This window comes from Fukomys damarensis, unplaced genomic scaffold (genome assembly GCF_012274545.1).
Source record: "Fukomys damarensis isolate Sample0158 unplaced genomic scaffold, DMR_v1.0_HiC HiC_scaffold_12, whole genome shotgun sequence".
Taxonomy (NCBI): Eukaryota; Metazoa; Chordata; class Mammalia; order Rodentia; family Bathyergidae; genus Fukomys; species Fukomys damarensis.
Window position 1 is genome coordinate 55834592 of NW_022900924.1, and position 18919 is coordinate 55853510.

The following is an 18919-nucleotide window of genomic DNA, read 5'->3' on the forward strand; positions in this document are numbered from 1 at the left end:
AAAAAAAAAAAAAAAAAAAAAGGAAAAAGAAACTATAACAACACAAATATGTAACATAGACATCTATTGCCTAAAGCTTGCGTTTTTTTTTTTTAATTTCACAGTGTAACACTGTGAGTCAATTTAATTATCTTCTCTGCCTTCTTAGCTAATTTTCTCTTACCTGCCACCAGATGGATTGTGCCCAGTATACCAAAAATTGGTCTTGTGACAGCTGAAGGAGGGACATCTTTCTTGACTAAAGAAAGAAAGAAAGATCAGATTTTTTTAAAAAAGCTCGCTAACAGAAATAAAATTTAGGTTGATTTCAAGTTACTTCAACTAAATAAATATGCATGATTCCTCTACAAAAATGTAACGTTCCTTCATTAACATCAGACCTCCAATTCGCAGAATGCAAAATACAGACGACCTTGCACTGTGCAAAGGCCTCCGTCTGCCTAGGATACGGTGCCAACAGTGACTTGCTCCCGGTTCCCCACCAGGTAAACTGTAGGGTGTTTCTCATGCCAATTTTCAACCAAATTTACTCACCCTCTTGCCAGGAATTGGGTACTTATCTCTTTAAGAAAATTAAAGAATAAATGGAAGTGAGGACTTGAGACCAGATTTTCATCTTAACGTGTAACTAAGAGAGCGCAAAGACTTGTCTACCCACGGCTGCGAAGGCGGAAGGAAACAAAGGTACCGGGGGCGGAAGGAGAAGCAGCTTGACCCAGGCGTGCGGGAGGTGTGCGGGGAGGCACCTCCCTAACGCTGCCTTTATCAACGATGCTCCCGTTAATGCAGCGGCATCTCGCCAGGCTCCCTTCACAGTTCTTAAACTTGCAGCCAACAGTTCACAAAACACAGTTTGCAGAAGTCTACTTGAGAAAATAATGCCGCATAGGGAGGAGGGAGATTTTACAAGTAAGCTTATTTTGCTTCATCGCATGACCTCTACTCCCCAACAGAGCCACGACGTACAATCAGGAGAGTAAGGACTGAGAAGGCCTCCTCCGAAGAGAGCTGACCTGCTGTCAAACCCAAGTTTCCCCTTGTGCTGCTGGAAAACTTTTCTTCCACCTGCTGCTTTTCATCATCCTGAAATCTAATTTCGAACCACTACTGTAAACCCAAGGCCTGGTTCTCGAAAGTAGTCATGACAGTAATTCTGTTACCTAAATAAGGTAATTCCGAAAGGGTCTGAACCTCCCTTGGGTTTGTCTTCATAATCCCATGTGGCTGTCCTTGGACACCACGGTCTCCCAGGGCAAACAGGGAGGCGGGCGCAGAGGAGAGAAGAGAATTCTGCAGGCGTGGAGCGTCCGACTCCCTGACGCGCACTGAGACGGCTGTAAACTGTGCTAACTCAAGTAGAGCAGCAATAAAACCGCGATCACTCCTGCAACACAGACTGGCTTTCCTGAGAGAGAAAAATCCTCCTTTCCACTGCGCAGCCTGCATTCCCCAGGCTAAGAGGGCACCGGCTGAGCAGCAAGCGTCCAAGCTGGCGCCTCATCCCTGACTGGGGTCAGTGTTACCCCGGCTTCCTGGCGACGACCAGAAGTACCACTTTTATACCTTCACTGCTCTCCACTCTGCTGTCAGTCTACTAAGATGGGTCTCCAACCTCTACCTGCAAGTAAAGCATCACTACGAGGTCAAAAATAACTGAAAATGCACCCACACTAAAGTTCCTGGGAAACACAAGCTTCTGTCCCCAAGGTAAAAAGAAGTACCAATTAAACTAACGGGTGTAATTAAACCTTAGCCTTAGGAGTTGGGTACTCAGGTTGATTAGAGCAGCCGCCAAGCAACATATAGGAAATACCAACTTGTCCAACGGACACAGCTCTAATTCCACTTCACCAAAGGGAAACTGTATCTGAGGCACCTACAAGAGCCACGAATAACCAAAGAAATGGAAATGTGACAGTCATATCCACACTTTACCAACTCACTACAAGTGTTCTTATGTTACTTCCTCTGTTCAGGGGATATTCACTGAATGCCTGCTCTGCGGTGATTCAAACATTAAAAAAAAATAGAGAACTCTGGTGGTCAACTAGAATTTTCAAACCAATGAAATGAATTCTAAATACAGTGACAACATCATATGATCATTAATTTGTCATCAAAATTATTCCACGTAACCTATTTAGGAATCACTGTTCTATACAATTGAAAAAAATTGTTTTTCACATCCCTGAGAAGCAAAACCAAAATACAACTGGACAGACAGACAGTGCTTAGGATCATGATTTGCTGAGAACAGTTAAAATGTTAGTGAAGTGTTATTTATCTTTTATCTATTAATTACCTGCCAAGTCATAAAACAACTCCAAAACAAAAACAAAGCAGCTGTTACAATTCCTTACACTTAAAGTTAAAAGTTTTTTGGCAAATAGCTCAAATATTACATCTGGGAAGAAGCTTTAGACACCTAAATCAGTCCCGCTTAGAGCACAGATAAAGGAACAGAGAAAGAAAGCACTTTCTAAAGTTATTAAAGGATATGGATAGTACAATGCTACCTAACATTTTAAAGATCTTTTCTCCTCTGAAGAAAAGAAAGCATAAAGTTAAATGAGGCAGCAAGAACTAAACTCCGAAGAAGGAGCTGAGATCCACAACAGGCCGTGGGGCCGCTATGAGAACGACAGGAATGGACACACGGGCGGCTGCGCACAGTACCTGCCAGGGTGACCTCGGTGGAAACGCGGTCAATGGTGAGCACATCGTCCACTCCGTCATCACAAGCTTCCACGTAAAACTTTTCAGGTGTGATATGTCTGGGAGAAAACAGAAAGGCATCAACAGACCCGGCAAAATGAAGGCTTCACAAAGAATGTCTGTAACAGTGACAGCAGGGTTTTCATTTTCCTGGCTTCTACATAGAAGCGGCTGGTTAAGTTCCCCACCCTTACCAATTTACTGAAACTCTTTTGTTTGCATATTTAATGCGGACAGCATTTCAACTGCTATAAAACCACGAACTTAATTTACACAAGAAAACTGTAACCAGATCTAACTTGTTATATTTAACCTTATGCAAAAGGCAGTGTGGCAGGCAGCAGCAGTCTCCTGGCTGTGTGAGCTGAGTATTGCTCATCCTCTCTGTCCCTCCCTCATCAATTAGAAGAAAGAAAACACAAGACCCAGCACACAGCATTGATGTTTTTTCTTAGAAAGCTGCATGTTCCTAAAAAAGATTCATTCTGTAAAAAAACAGAACACAATACAATCAAACAAAGGGAGTGAGAACAGGGCTGGGACAGACTACTCCAGATGTATGCAACTTTGTCCCAAGAATCTGACAGAAACAGAAGTTGGCTCCTCCAGAGACAACACAGACAGCTCGGGTAAGCAACTGCGTATGGTTAGGGACTGGCTCTGAAATAAGAAAAATGAACCGAACAGTGGGAAAAGGTAGGACATGCGGAGCACAGAACCATGAGACTGCAGCGCAGAGCAGGCCAGGCAGAGAGGCTGAGCTCAGGAACTTTCCCCAAAAGCTAATCTTCACTGCTCACAAACCAGAGCCAGAAGAATTTCAGTCTGTGCTGAAATTCCTTAATTCTACTTCCACTATTCTGGCTCGCCTACCCCTTAAAAAAATCTTCTTTCAAGCCACACAGCCATCACTGACATCACTTCCTATTTACCACGCTGTACTATCTCTGACTGTAAGGTCTCTGAGGAATAACCAGCTCGATTCTCCAAGTAGTACACACCCTTTGTGATTATCAGTGCTGACCCTGTTAGTATTAACTAATTCCCTGCATTTCAGGAGCTACACCAAGGACAAATAGGTTATCAGGTGAATTACTATTGTGCAACAAAGAAAGCAAACCTGTTTCAAGTACGGCAAGTCTTCAGACTAAATGAAAGTTCATTTCTCTTTGCTACTTAATACCTTCAATCTGCCTATTTGTTCACTTGCTGACAGACGCTGCAGTTGTTTCTGGTTCGGGGTTGTTATGAATAAAGGTTCTCCTGGGAATTAAGGTGTCTCTTAAGACAGATGTGCATTCACTCCATTGGGTAACTATCCAGGAGCAGAGTGGCCAGACTTGGCCAACAGTAAAAATACCACGCAGCTCACCTGCACAGGAGGGAAACAGAGGGATCAGGGCCTCTATTTAACACTGGCAATGGTTTTATGGGTGTAAAATCTAACAAATTGTACATATTAAATACGTTCAGTTTACTCTGTGTCAGCTAAGTAAGTATCAATAAAGCTCTAAAAAGGTGAGCAGTCCTAGAACGAAATAAAGAGCTTCTCAACTGTGTCACAGTACTGGGTAGCTGCCCTTTGCTGCAGATGACCTTTTACAAGCTATGACCCACATCCATAGAAGACGCTGCACTGGAGCAGAGGCTGCACTAGGTGTAAGTTTGCCAGCTAACACTTACTGAGAAGCTACCACGTACTGACGTCACAGGGACCAGGGCCCGGGAGGGAACATGAAGAATATGGAATATCTTTTAAGTAAAAACCAGACCTCAAAAACAAGATGTGGTGGCACACACCTGTAATCCTAGCACTTGGAAGGCTGAGGAAAGAGGATTGCTGCAAGTTCAAGGCCGGTCTGGACTACAGAGTGAGTTCCAGGGCAGCCTGACCTGCGATGCCAGAGCCTGTCTCAAACAATAAACCAACAAAAAATTGTGAATGTCTTTCTAAATGTATTTGTAAAGGCAGGAGTCTGTAAAAGAACATGGAAAAATAGCATAGAACCATCTTTTAAAAGACAGCATGTGGCCAGGCATGGTGGCATACGCCTATAATCCCAGCACTTGGTAGGCTGAGGCAGGAGGATCTCTGTGAGTTCGAGACCAGCCTGGGCTACATAGTGAGTTCCAGGTCAGTCTCAACTACATAGTGAGACCCTGCCTCAAAAACACAAAACAAAACAAAAACAAACAAACAACAACAAAAAAAAAAGTGTGTGGGGGGGGTCAGGGCTTTGCAAGGGAAAAGATTTAATTCGGGACACATAATTGATAGGGTTATTTTATAATAGTCACCAAAAAGTCAAATGCAGTGAAGTGCAAGAGACTAGCTGCACACTAGAGACCCAAAGAATCTAGCCAAGGCCTGGATCCCAGGCAATGTCCTGCACAAGTCCAGCAAGTGGCCCAGAGCCCACAGCAATGTCTCAGGCTTGTCCCGAGGATCCGCACTGGGAAGGTCCAAAGGCCAGAAGTGGCAGCCAGAAACCTACGCCAGTGAGCTGAAGGATCTGTGTCACCAGGCTGAGGGATCTACACTGGAGCCAGGAAGTGATGCTCACAGTGAAAAACAGCAGCCATTCCCAGCGACAGAGAGGCCCTAAGCTCCTCCTCTGATGAGGACTGTCAAGTTCGCAGCAGGGAAACCATCCACAGCAAGCCTTTCCACAGCAAGAAAATCAACAGCGATCCACAATCCAGGTCTCTTTTTATGCCATTGGCAACAATCCTCAGGTGGGTCCTCCACACCCAAACCACTCTGATTCAGTTCAGGTGGGAGTTCCAAGTTCACTATTAGTTAATCCACCACAGCACGACACGCAGGTTACACTCTGCTACTTTTTGGCAGTCATTTTTAATCTGCACAGCTAGACTTCCAAGATGGTGGAGCGGTGAGCAGCAGAGAAACAATCCCTCAGAGATTTGGTGTCCTCACATGAGAGTACAGCGGCTCGAGCGGGGGCAGGAGGGAAGTGGGTCCGCAGGGTCCAGGAAGGATCTGAAGCAAAAAAGTCCACGGGGGGAGAGAGGAGACTTCGTAACCAAGAGGGAGGTAGGAAGCAGCACTTTCTCCCAGAGTCTGGACTCAAACCTGTAGATGCAAGGTGCCAGCTGGAGACCCCAGAGGCCTCCTCAGAAAAATACACCAGTGGAACGAGCAGAGGACAAGGCTGACTGCAGTGGGTGGTGAGTTATTCAGGTTCAGATGTCACCCAGGAGAGGGCAACTGGCCAGTAGCCATCTTGGAGAGGGGCCGACTGAGCTCGGAACTCAGAACAGCTAAAGGCCACCTCCATCTAGTGGCTCTCGGTGTCTTGGTGAAGATGCCAGAGTTCAAGTCAGCAGGAGGTGACAGGGAAAACTTTAATAGCAAAACACCTAGGAAATGTCACAATGTAAGATAACTTCTGCCCTTTGCTCTGTTTAGGGAGTCATCTAGTCTCCCTAAAAAGTTTATGAAAAGAACCACTGCTAGCTTCCCCCTGGCTAGAACAGGTAACTGAATAAATCTTAAAGGTGACTTCCCTGACAAAGAACTGCATCTGGTTGAAATTCAATTGCCTTGCCACCATGTTTTGAATATCAGCAATGCAGAGCTGTGAAAATGCAATGCAACCAACTGAATGAAATCAAGACTGTAAAACCCTATAAAAGAAGAAGTTGTAACCCAATGGAGGGTCGATCAGGGCACCGCCATGAGGTGTCATCCATCCCCATCGATGGAGTAAACTTTCTTATTTTTTTCCATTCTGCTGCCTGTGTGTCACTTGTCAATTCCTTCCGTAACATTGGCACATGGACCACTGCAGGCTCCAAAACTCCGGTTCCAGCCTCATAGCCAGAAACCAGCCTGAATTTCAGTGGAACTAAAGGTGCAGGCCAGCCGAGATTATCTACCACGTTACTATAAAACTACAGCTGGTTTGCTGGCGTGGTGGCGCACACCTGTAATCCCAGCACTGGAGAGGCTGAGGCAGGAGGATGGAGGATCACTGTGAGTTCGAGACCAGCCTGGGCTACATAGTGAGCTCCAGGTCCGTCTCAACTACATAGTGAGACCCTGTCTCAAGAAAACCAAAACCAAAACAAAACAAAAGCTACAGCTGGCGTGCTGGGATGAATCAGTTCGGCTCTGGACTCTGCCCGTGTTGTTTACCAGTGACAGCAGAGACACTCCTTGAACTGGACTTTTTGTTTCTTTTTTCTTCTTTTTTCCTCTTTTCTCATTCCTGTTATGTTTTCTGAAAGGATAATTCCCAACTCAGAATTCAATACCTGGCCACACTGTCCCACAGAGTGAGAGTAGAATAAAAAGATTCAAAAACACAGTATCTCAAAAGAAAACACTCTTGAGCTAGGATTTAGCTCAGGGGTTCTGGCCCCTGCCTCACAAGTGCCAAGGATCCAAGTTCAATTCCCAGTACCAAAAGAAAAGAAAACACTTTTAGCTTACTCTCAGCAAGGAGGAAAGGAGTGTTTCAGGAGGGAAAAGGCCTCAACAGAGGCCTGAAATCTAAAACAGAGAAGGGCGCCGGGCGTGGTGGCGCACTCCTGTAATCCCAGCACTCAGGAGGCTGAGGCAGGAGGATCACTGCGGGTTCAAATCCAGCCTGGGCTACATAGTGAGTTCCAGGTCAGTCTCAACTACATAATGAGACCCTGTCTCAAAAACAAAACAACAACAACAAATTAAATACATAAATAAATAAAACAGAGAAGGGTGAAAGGAATTCTCATGTCAATGGTGGAGAGAAGCACCAGAAAATGGCCACATAGCAGCTTACACAGCATCCCAGACTGAAGCAGGGGACAGAGGGTGCCTGGAACACAGGCTCAGAAGGAAAAGAAGCTGAGAGTGCCAGCATGCCTGCAAAGAGGTTTACTGTGCTGTCAGGGATATGAAAGATTAATTAGTGTATTTTTAAAGTCAAGCAAACAAAATGCATCAAGACCCTTCATATTTGCAGGAAAAACAAAGTGCTTTTATAAGGAAAAATAAGTATGACAGACAAAGTGATGTCATTTGAACTACACCTTCATAAGCATAACACTATTAAGAATACTGAGTATCTTCCTATGATTATATCAGAGGAGAGGAAAAGAGATAAAAGCTATCTCCTAAGGAAGTCATCAGATAACCAAAACTAAAAAGTTAGGAAACGGCAGAATCATACCACTTGTAAATATGAAATAACAGCAAGTCACAGTGCCACATGCCTGTCATCCCAGCACTCTAGGAGGCTGAGGCAGAAGGATGGCAAGTTCAAGCCCAGCTCGGGCCACTTAGCAAAATATCCCTTGGTGTGAAGGGCCAGGGTTGAATCCCAAGGCTTCTGTCCCTATTTCTTCTTTTCATGAAGATGGTGGTGCCTGCCTGGACAACCTGAGAGGACTGTTTCAGCCATCATGGTGGTACAGCAGGCAAGAAAACACAAACAAGCCAAGAAATCCCATATCCAACAGGGAAACTGCTTTTATTTTTAGCCAATGAGCAGACACAACGTCTTCTTGGAGGAACAAGAAAAGGCAGGAGGGTGGATTCCTTAGAGTTAGATTATGAATAAAGCAGGAGTTGCTCCATGGGGACAGGAAGGTGTCATCACATTCCCTGCCAAGTGTGTTTGGCTCTGGGTGATAGGGACCTGATGCTGCCATCACAGGCTGCATTTTCCTGGTGCTTCTTGGCTCTTAAAAAGACCTCATGCTCCTCCGCTGGGTGTCTTTCCAAAAGAATTAAAAGAATCATACCACAGTGATATATGCGCACCTATGTTTATAGCTAAAACTGTAATTTAGCTATATATGTAGTTTGTAATAGCTAAAACTTGGCAACAGCCCATTTGCCCATCAGTTGGAAACTGGATAAAGATGTGGTTTTTCTATAAAACGGAATACTACTCAGCCATAGAGAATGAGAAATTACATTCATTCACAGGAAAATGGATACATATTGAGGATATACTCCTAAGTGAAATACATAAGTCACACATGTGCAAATCCCAAATAGTTTCTCTGGTGTGAAAAACTATAATGGTACATAAGATCCTAATGAGATAATTGACAATGCGAAATAGGAAGAAAAGGGCTAAAGGTGTAGGGAACGTGGGAAGGGTAGGGGAAAGCTAACAAGGGAAAAGAAAAAAATATGAGAAAAGGAAAAAATGGAAATGAAGTGTTTGTAAAGGGGTAGGGGAGGAGGGGTGAAGGGTGGGCAGGGACAAGGGGAAAAATGAGAACCAAGACCTGTCATGTAAAGGTACAACATCCCAATGATGAATGTAACTGTACTGTATACCTAAAATGTACCAATAAACTCAATTAAAAAAAAAAAAAAAAGACCTCATGCTCTTATCTTTAGTTTCCCTCCCTCCCAAGGCCACAGCGGTCCAGGGTAGGTAAACCTGCTTCTGCAGGACCGAACTCATAAAAGACAGCCTGGCCCATGATAGGTTAAAAGTAGCCTGCTCCTCATAAATAAGCAATAGCCCAGCCCAAAACCAATGAAAGGCCCTTCCTTTCTTTGTTCCTCTCTCTCCTCTCTCTCCTGTCTCTCTCTCTCTCTCTAACCTGCCTTCCATAATAAAATCTCCTGTTGGACCTCTCGGAGTGTGGCCTAGCTGTTGAGCATCGCTGCGCCTCTACACTGGGAATCCAGGCCTCCCCACCTCCCTGGAGCTTCTGAACATAAGCGGTTAAGGTGCAGCCAATCCAGGTATCTGTTCCGAAGTGTCACTCCTGTCGACCTCAGCTTCCATTACATAGATGGGTAACTGAGGGCTCTGGGTCATGCAGCCGGGGTCCAACTACAGGTCCTATTCTGCCTGCAGTGTGACAGCGCAATGAGCCTGTGGCTAACGCTGAGTCTAGACTGGGACACGGGCTGGGGAGGGCAATCCCGTCTGTGCCAGGCTCTCAACTAAGCTGAAGAGGACAAGTGGTGATCAAGGGTGATCAAGGCAGGCTAGGGTCTGCAGACGGGGGTGGGGGGTGCATGTGTCCCTGTGAAACGGGCGACAAGGCGCCTACCCAGGGGTGCGAGACGTCAGTGTGAGTATGAGGGTCAGAGCTTGGGAAGTTCAGTGCCAGCCCCACATGCCACCGCTTCCCGGCCAGCCTCTCTGCGCATCTGTGCAAGTGGCACATATTTTCTGAGCACCTCCTAGTGCCAGGCCACGCAGGAGCCCGCTGAATTAGCTCTTCTCAGCCTCCAAGGACAAAGGCACAAATGTTTTGTCTGCCCACTGGCTAAGAACAAGTCCCCATGCAATGTGGGCTTTCACAACTGGCAAATATTTATTGTCTGTTCACTGAAAACAATCCTCTGAAGCTCCAACTTCACCAAGAAGAAATAGAGGATAAAATACCACACACCACTTAAAAAGTTGAAAGTAGATTCTTCCAGGACAGTGGGAGCTGGAAGAGCAGAGGACAGTGCTCTGTTCCAAGCTCTGTATGCTTTTTTTTTTTTTTTTTTTTTTTTTTTATTTTTTTTTTTTTTGGTATCAGGACTCAAACTGCGGTCCCTGCGCTTGAGAGGCAGGCGGCAGAACCACTGAGCTAAACCCCCGGCTCTGTGTACACTTTTTAAACACACAGACTGGGCCAGGGATTTAGCTCAGTGGTTCCACCACCTGCCTTGAAAGCACAAGGTCCCGAGTTCAATTCGCAGTACCAAAAAATAAATAAATAAACAAACACGCAGGCTGAGCCCCTGGACTCTGCGCTGAAGATGCTGGGGCCATGCTTCTCCAATGTCACCGGCGCAGGCTTCATAACTGCAGCAATGAAAATATGAACAAAGATTGTCAGCTGAGAACAGTAACTGAAACGACTCAGGACCCCACTGATCACAGCCGCACAGCACAACGCAGACACCTGCATATCCACACCCTGCGGTCCGCTCCTTCCTCTCCACTTGCCAAGCAGCCTTAGCAGTGATCAGAAGCCTATCTGTCCCTCACAGTAAATTAGATTCAGTAAGTTTTACTGCTTACACTCTCTAAATTTCATTTCAAAAGTTAGTGAGGTTAACTCTTCACTCAAGAACAAGTTAGGAAACATTCTGTGATGTAATTTTTGTGTGCGGATGTTTTGATTGCTACAGTAGTTTTGTTTTTAAGTCTTCACCGTTTTAGTATTCCTCACACAAGAAAAAAGCTGAAGCTCAGTCAATTTTCTTACAGAATACAGCAGGTGTAGTCAGCAAAAACATTTTCCTTTTATATAAGATTCTTGACTAACGTGTTCATTGCTTCAATGATAGAGTAAACAAAATTTTTTAAATTGCTTTCTTTTTTCTAACTAAGAAACGATTTCACCGGGTCAACTTTTAAACCAACTTGAGGAGAAAGAACATATAGAGTATTCGCTGATAAAAATTTTTACCAAGTATTACTGAAGCCTCTGCCAGGATTTTTTTCAAAATTAAGCAGAGTGAACAGGTCATGCAGCATTCTTAACGTAACACATACACAGAACTGGGAGACTTCATGGAAAGCAAGAGGAAGACTCAACAATAACCATAAATCTAGGAAAAATTATTTATTCAAAAACAAGTCCTCAATAGGATGTACCTCATTTCCATAATACTCTATCTCTATGAAATAAGTTTTAGAATATTCTACCCAAGAAAACCATCTGGTCATTAACTATGCTGTTGATATCAGATCTCTAAGGTTCGCAGTAATACTGTACACTGAAAAGAGCTCTGTCCTATTTAAATGACCCAGTAAAATGATCAGGGCCCAATTAACTATTAATTCTAACTCAACAAGAATACTACCAAGTTCAAGGCAAAGAGGTTCAATACCGACCTAGAGTTCTTTTCAGTTGGATACTTTGCTTTTAAGGATTACTGCCCAGATATGGTTAAAAAAGAAAAAGAAAAGCTGGGGATGTAGCTCAGTTGGTGCTGCCACCTGCCTCGCAAGCCCGGACCAGAGTTTGATCCCGGTAACAAAAAAGAAAAAAAGAAAAAAAGATACCAAAGAGGACTAAATGTTAAATTCAACAATCTTGCAGGCACCTGAGACACCATAGCTCTTCAGAGTACTTTTAAAAAGTTAGCCTTGTTAAGTTTAAGAAAAATAATATATTTCGTGATAAGCATGTGTTTTTTTATTTTTCACCATTATGATTTTCTAGTATCTGAAAATACACTTTTCCTGTGTAACATTCACATCTTATTTCCAACAAAACTGACCTCTTCAAAACCCTGTCAAATCACAAGGAATAAAATTAACCTAATTCAGATTACCATTTGCCACACTCACACGCAATAAAATGGTTATGATAATGGCCTTGATAAAGAAGAAAAACAGAAAGCAGTAAATGGCAGCAAAGACCCAGGGAAACTGGACCCCTGGTGCTTTGGAGGAGGAAAGGTAAAATGGAGCAACCAATATGGCAGTTCCTCAAAAATTAGAAGTAGAGCCAGGCGTGGTGACACACACCTATAATCCCAGCTCCTGAGAGGCTGAGGCAGGAGGATCACTGCAAATTGAAGGCCCACCTGAGCTACAGTTAGTTCAAGGCCAGCCGGAACTACATAGCAAGACCCTGTCTCAAAAACAAAACAAAAGTTAAAAGTAGAATCATCACATATAAGCCAACAATTCTACTTTTGAGTATATACTCAAAATAACTGAAAGCAAGATCTAAAACATAATTGTACACCCATGTTCACAGCAGCATTGTTCACAACAGCCAAAAAGATAGACATAACTGAAGGATCCACTGTTGAATAAATAAACAAAATGTGTACACAGTCAGGTACTGCAGAGTGACATCTTAGCCAACTGTGAACTAATGTATACGTTCAGCAGCATGTAACGTACAGCCTGTATCAGTAATGGCGAACCTTTTAGAGCTTTCAACGACACATGTGGCCCACTGTGGCACATGTGTCATGGGTTTGCCACCTTTGGTCTAGGTACTTAACAGGCAATGCCAGGGTCCCCTCCCTGCCCAGGCCAAATACCAGCACCATTCCGTAGCCTGTTGCGAACTGGGCCAAACAGCAGAAGATGAGCAGCAGGTGAGTGAAGCTTCATCTGTATTTACAGCTGCTCCCTCCTGCTGGAATTAGGGCCTGAGCTCCACCTCCTGCCAGATCAGCAGGGCATTAGTTCTCACTGAAGCATGGAGCTGTGTGTGAAGTGTGCAGGCCAGGGATCTAGGCTGTGAACTCTTTCTGAGAACCTAACACCTAATGATCTGAGGTGCAGCTGAGGCAGTGTTGCTGGTGCTGAGGAACAGCTGCAAATACAGATGAACATTAGCAGAGAGGTCTGGCTGCATGCATACAGGCCACAATAAACCATAATAAATCAACTGCTTGCAGACTCAGATCAAGACCGTAATCAGTGAGTGGCAAGCTTTGTAACAGCCAAGTGAATCCATGTACAGCTGCATCTGGTGGCAGGCTTGAAGTCAGAGTCTGAAAGTCACTTTAGTCAGCGTTTGGGCCCATTACCACATGACCACTTCCATGGGGGGTGCCTCTTTCCTGCACTGTGCATCTACTTCCTTGTCTCAGGGGATGGTTTTGGTAAGCCCACAGGCTAACGCCAATCAAAATGAGTAAAAACAAACATCCCTGGAGAGGTTCTTTGAAAGGAGGGAAAGACCCCCCCCCCTAAAACCACCCCTCTAGTCGGTTGTAAAACTGTCTCCGACAAAACCAGTCGCTGGTGCTGAAAAGTTTGGAAAGTGCTGAGCTACACCATCTAAGCAAGTGTTAGTGCACTCCATGATCACAGAACCGCCTGAGGATGAGTCTCCCAGGATGTCTTCCCGTGACTGTGCGCATGACTATACACTATTCAGCCTCAAAATAGAATTTTGATACATGATACAATATGGCAAACTTTGAAAATATTATGCTAAGTAAAATAAACCAGTTACAAAAGGAAAAATACCTATGATTCCACTTAATGAGACACCTAGAACAGTCAAACTCAGAAACAGAAAGAACAGTGGTTGCCAAAGGCTGAGGTGATGCAGGAACGGGGGTAGTTTAACGGGTTCTGAGTTTTAGTTTTGTACAATAAAAAGAATTCCAAAGATAGATGATAGTAATTGTGCAACAACGTGAAAGTGCACGACACCAGTAAACTTATGCTTAAAAATAGTTTAAATGGTAAATTTCATATGTATTTCACAATTTAAAACAATTACAAATTACAGTGGTGGCCTCGGTTCATGAACTTATTTTTACAACTCTGGTTGCAAACCAAACTGGACAAGAACCAAATCAACTTTCCCCATAAGGTCAACACTGTACCTAACCATTGAATTTGATTCAGTTCTCGACCAATTTGGTTTACAACCAGAAATCATGGAAAGAATTAAATTCGTGAATCAAGGTACCAATGTATTGCACAGGAACACGTGACTGTCATGTCATACAACTGCAGCAACATGACATTTCCTCAAAAATCTTCAGGAATTAAATCGAGGTGTTAATCAAATCTAATACAGTTGGTAAGACGAAAGCCATGGTAAACGCTGTTGTTAATTCGTTATAGTAGAACGCACTGCCATGAATCCCTACCAAAGTCCTCTCCTCTGTTCCAAACTCTTACCCCATTGTTCTTGACACTTTCTGAAGCATTTCTGGAAGTCCTCCTCTGTCATGGGTGTTTTTAGTTGTGTTGTCATGGCTGCCTCGATGTCCTGAGTTACAGTATTCAAAATGTTATGTGCAGTGGTTATTTTGACAACAAGGAAAAAAGCTAGACGTCCCACGGTGCCAGTCAAGAAGGTGGATGAGGACATATTATGTTTTTCTTTGATAGATATTGCCATGAAATTTGGATCATTGAGGGGTGATCAAAGGATACAGTGAATGTTTACATTAAAAATGTATTCCCATAAAAGATACACTGTCCAGCTCCAGTGGCACATGGTACTTATCAGTACTTATGCAATAAAAGACATATTGATACCATTCCCTCTCAAAATACTCCTTCAGTTTGAACACACCCATCCCATGACTCTTGGTGATGTGTTTATTGTAAAAAGTTTTTTTTTAATTCCATCCCCGGTTGAGAAGGCAGACATAACATTTTACTAGGTTTGGCTAGCAAAAATGAAGACCTAAAGAAAGGTACCCACAAGAAAAAGATGCCCCCACCGTCCTTTTGGCTTGGGTAGCAACCCCTTCACTTAGCCCCATTTTGGGTTTCTCTTATACAGCTCAAGTTCGTTAGGGGCCCTACCCAAACCCAACTGGTCACTAGGAAGACAACTCATTTTAATTCTGTCCTCTTCAAAACTCCCAGGTCCCACCTACTTTTCTATATACTAAAATACATTCTAACACTCAGACTCCTCCTAAGGACCAGGTCTAAACACCCAACCTGAAGTTCTAACACACAGCACTTGTTCCACAGTCCAAAGCTTCCGAAAAAGTCTCCTCTACCAGCACAATTTTGTTCTTCACTCAGCGGTGCCCAGCCCTAAAATATCTTTATAGTGCATGAGCGCTACAGCTGGTTAAATCTGCAGATTCGCAGACCTCACACCCAGAAATTTTCACTCGCTGGGCCTGTGGGCCAAGGGTATTTATTTAAAAGAGGCACACCAGTGATTTGACCAGCCTACACTCTAGGCTCTCCAGCCTGACTCCCACCCAGCTGATGGCTTCCTCAGAACACTTTCATGAGAATCACATTACCTACCCTCCACCCCTCCCTCCGTGGACAGCCATGCCAGTACGGAACGTCTGTGGTGCTGATGACACATGTCCTTAGTTCACATCTGTTCTCTGGTTGCATCATATCTACCCCACTGACCACACAGCCGTCAGAGTCTTTTAAGAAGAAAGGCAACCTCCAGAGGAAACAGTATTTCTTCAGAGGCAAGCTGCCACCTGATTCATTATCTAAACACGACTGCTTGTCTTATACCTACTTTCAGCTGACCTTTAGAAAAACAAACTTTAAATGTATAAAAGAATGCATTTCAGCTGGGTGTGGTGGCTCACACCTGTAATCCCAGCACTTGGGAGGTGGAGGCAGGAGGACTGCCACAAATTCGAGGCAAGCCTGAGCTACAGAATGAGTTCAGGGCACGCCTAAACTACAAAAAGAGACCCTGTCTCAAAAAAAAAAAAAAAAGCATTTCTAGTCTAATTGTGTTGCGATAGGATGCTTAGAACTTCCTGGAAGGTTAAAAAATATGAGTTTTAAATACAAACAAATCAATATTCTGTTTTCCATATTAAAAATCCATAGAGATGTCAACTATTTTCAAGTATAAGTGATTCATTTCTATACTCGCCATGACCAAGAGCTAAGGCAAGAGCAATCTAGTATCAGGAGGAAAAAAAAAATGAACTAATGCAGTGTAATGGAAAGATCACTGCACTCGGGACTAGCTGTGCTCCAAGGTCAGGTCAACTACAGCATAGCTGGGTGACCAAAGGTAACTTTGTCTTCAATGATGACGGAGGATTTATACCACCCGACCTCAGAGACGCACTGCAAGATGGTAATATACACGACAGGACCCAAGCCTCTGTTTCTTCCGAGAAACACTCTCCAAATTACTCCAGGCTGTGTTGCTTCTGAAGTGCCGGTAAACATCCATACTGTAGAGTTCATTTACTCAAGGAATCCGAGGGATTTCTCTGCATAGAGTTTTATGTCAAGTGCTGAGAAACGTAATAAAAGAAATCAACTTTAGGGGTTTCTAACACATCCTAGATTTCTGCAATCTGGCTAGAGAAACAGAATATACAGAATATACAATGACTGAATCATTTCTGGGTGACACTAAATGACTCACACACAGCACTATGGGCATATCATTCTAGCTTCTGGTCCTCATCTCCACAGGCATTAAACTTACTATGCATCAACCCTAAGAATCAGATTTATAAATCATACAGACATTTGATGTCTAATCCCATGACAGCAATTTCTCAGTTTGGCTTCAAAGACTGCAGCATGAAAAGACAGGGGCAAGGAAGAAGGCAGACTGGGTAAAAGAATAAAAATAAGCTTAAATCCAGAAGGGGTCAAGGAAGGTCTGGTAGAAAGGGGTGGGGTTACTATTTTTAGGAAAAAAGGTCAGGGGATAGACTGTAAAGAGACTGGAATACAGATGGCTAATAAAATGGAAGTGGACATTGCAAACTGCCAGGACTCTGACAAGGTGAACTTTAGCAGGGCAGAGATGGACTGGAGAAAAAGTATGGCATAAGGCAGAAAAAATATTTTACTATTCCAAGCACTTCATTTAAATACATCATGTAGCAATATATCTGTAATAAGATAATCCACGCAATATATCTGTAATAAGATAATCCACCTTCCTCTTTGTATGGCTCTTTTTTAAAATAACCTCTCCAGGCTACTATGAGCCAGGCATGGTGGCAAACACCTGTAATCCCAGCACTCGGGAGGCTGAAGCAGGAGGATCACTGTGAGTTCATGTCCAGCCTGGGCTACATAGTGAGTTCCAGGTCAGTCTCAACTACAAAGTGAGACCATATCTCAAAAAAACAAAACAAAACAACAAAAAAAAAGGCTACTATGTCCTAACAATTCTTATATAGGTCAGCTACCCATACCACCTCTAAATGCATCCATAAAGAATACTCCTTAGTCAGGGGCCACCTTAAAAGACTTGAACAGCAAGTTCAAAAAGAATAAAAACAGGTTCCATATTACAAACCCTTTGCTGAAGAAAAGCAAATTTGCAGGAGTGGTATCTTCACATTTAGAGGAGCACTCAAAACTTAAGGACTGCTAGATGAGCAAATGATTGCTTAGGACCCCAGATTTACTTTTTCACTCCAACAAATTTAGTTTCCATTTCTCACAAAAGAATTTTTAAAAATCAATACAAAAGCATCATCCTCGCCACTTAAGAACCAAACTTGTTTTTAATGAATAGAAAACGTCTTTGTTCTGAGGTCTGGACAGGTGAAATTTAGCGCATTGGCAAGCTCAAAGACAAACCTCATAATTCTCAAGTTCACCGCCTTTTCAGTCTTTGCCACAGGAAAATTCAAATGCCTGCTGTAACCTAATATTGAGTTGCACCAAGCCAAGACTCCATACTGCCTAAACATATTTGAGATCTGCTGTAGGATCACATTAAAAACTTCAGGGCCTATCAGATAAACAACCGTAAGCTATTGGAGAGCAAAGCAGGCGTGAAACTGGCCCAGCCAGTAACCCAGTCAAAGACACTGCTACCACTCTTCCACCAACAGTGACTGATCCCCTTACAAGTGCAATGGGAGAACAAGGACAGGCAAAGAAAACGTGGAGGTGAAGGGTGCAGCTGAGTTTCAAAGAGAACTGTAATAAATGGAAGAAGCAAAACGACTGAACTGTAGAAAAGGTAATCACCATCTTCTCTGCGAAATACAGGACATGGAGACGTCCTCTTCAAATTTTGCATCCCTAATTCACACAGAACCTCTCAGAAAGTTATTAGTGAGCCTTGGGTTCTGGTAGAGTGCCCAAACCATATTTTCATGTCCTCATTTGCCTGCAAAGGAAATATGATTCCTATGCCTAATACCAGGATATTTTAACTCACACAATTTCCCAAAAGTTATACTTGGTCCTGCTGTCAAAGACATTCCTGCTCTATGGCCGCCAGACTTTCCACAGGCCTGGAGGGAAAGCATTAAAGAAACAAAGTTATCCACAGACGAGAAAAGAGCAGAAGCTGAGGATACCACTGGGATAAATAAATGCACGTTGTTCTTTATCCAGGAGGAGCCAAAGTCCTCACAAACACAGAATTTACAACTCTAACAGTGAGAGCTTATCTCTCAAAGCCTCAAACCCTTGACTTTAAAAAAAAAAAAAAAAAAAGTCTATTTGCATCGCTAATAGCCTCCGGCTGTCAACACAACTTAAGAACCTGCTTGAGGCTGGTACAGTGTAAAATCTAAACTGTAGCAAATTCTTTCAGGACTTTCAGTGTGGACTGTGAACTTTTTCTGCAGCCTGAGACAGGCGAAGCAGGCTGCTGCGCCCAGACGGGCGGCGACCCAGAGACAGGGTCGACGGGGGACGCCCAGGTGCGGCGTGGGTCCTACGCTCCGAGGAAAGCTCTTTTCCTCTTCCAACGCTCCCTGCGGGTCAATCAGCCACCTCCTCTCCAAGAGCAAGCGGGAGGTGCGTGGGGTGCAGGGCCCCGTGGGCGTCAGGCTGGGGCGGCGAGGACCAAGGGC

General features: G+C 43.7%; 1 protein-coding gene across 1 annotated transcript in view; it reads right to left on the bottom strand.

Moving 5' to 3' along the window:
* The window catches only part of Sacm1l (SAC1 like phosphatidylinositide phosphatase), a 53547-nt gene that overhangs the window by 34281 nt on the left and 347 nt on the right, over positions 1 to 18919 (bottom strand). The window contains exons 2-3 of the mRNA XM_010624396.3: positions 2677 to 2774; positions 164 to 238 (exon numbers count right to left, since the gene is read on the bottom strand). Of these exons, the coding sequence (XP_010622698.1) occupies positions 164 to 238; positions 2677 to 2774 (173 nt within the window). The remainder of the gene's footprint in view (positions 1 to 163; positions 239 to 2676; positions 2775 to 18919) is intronic.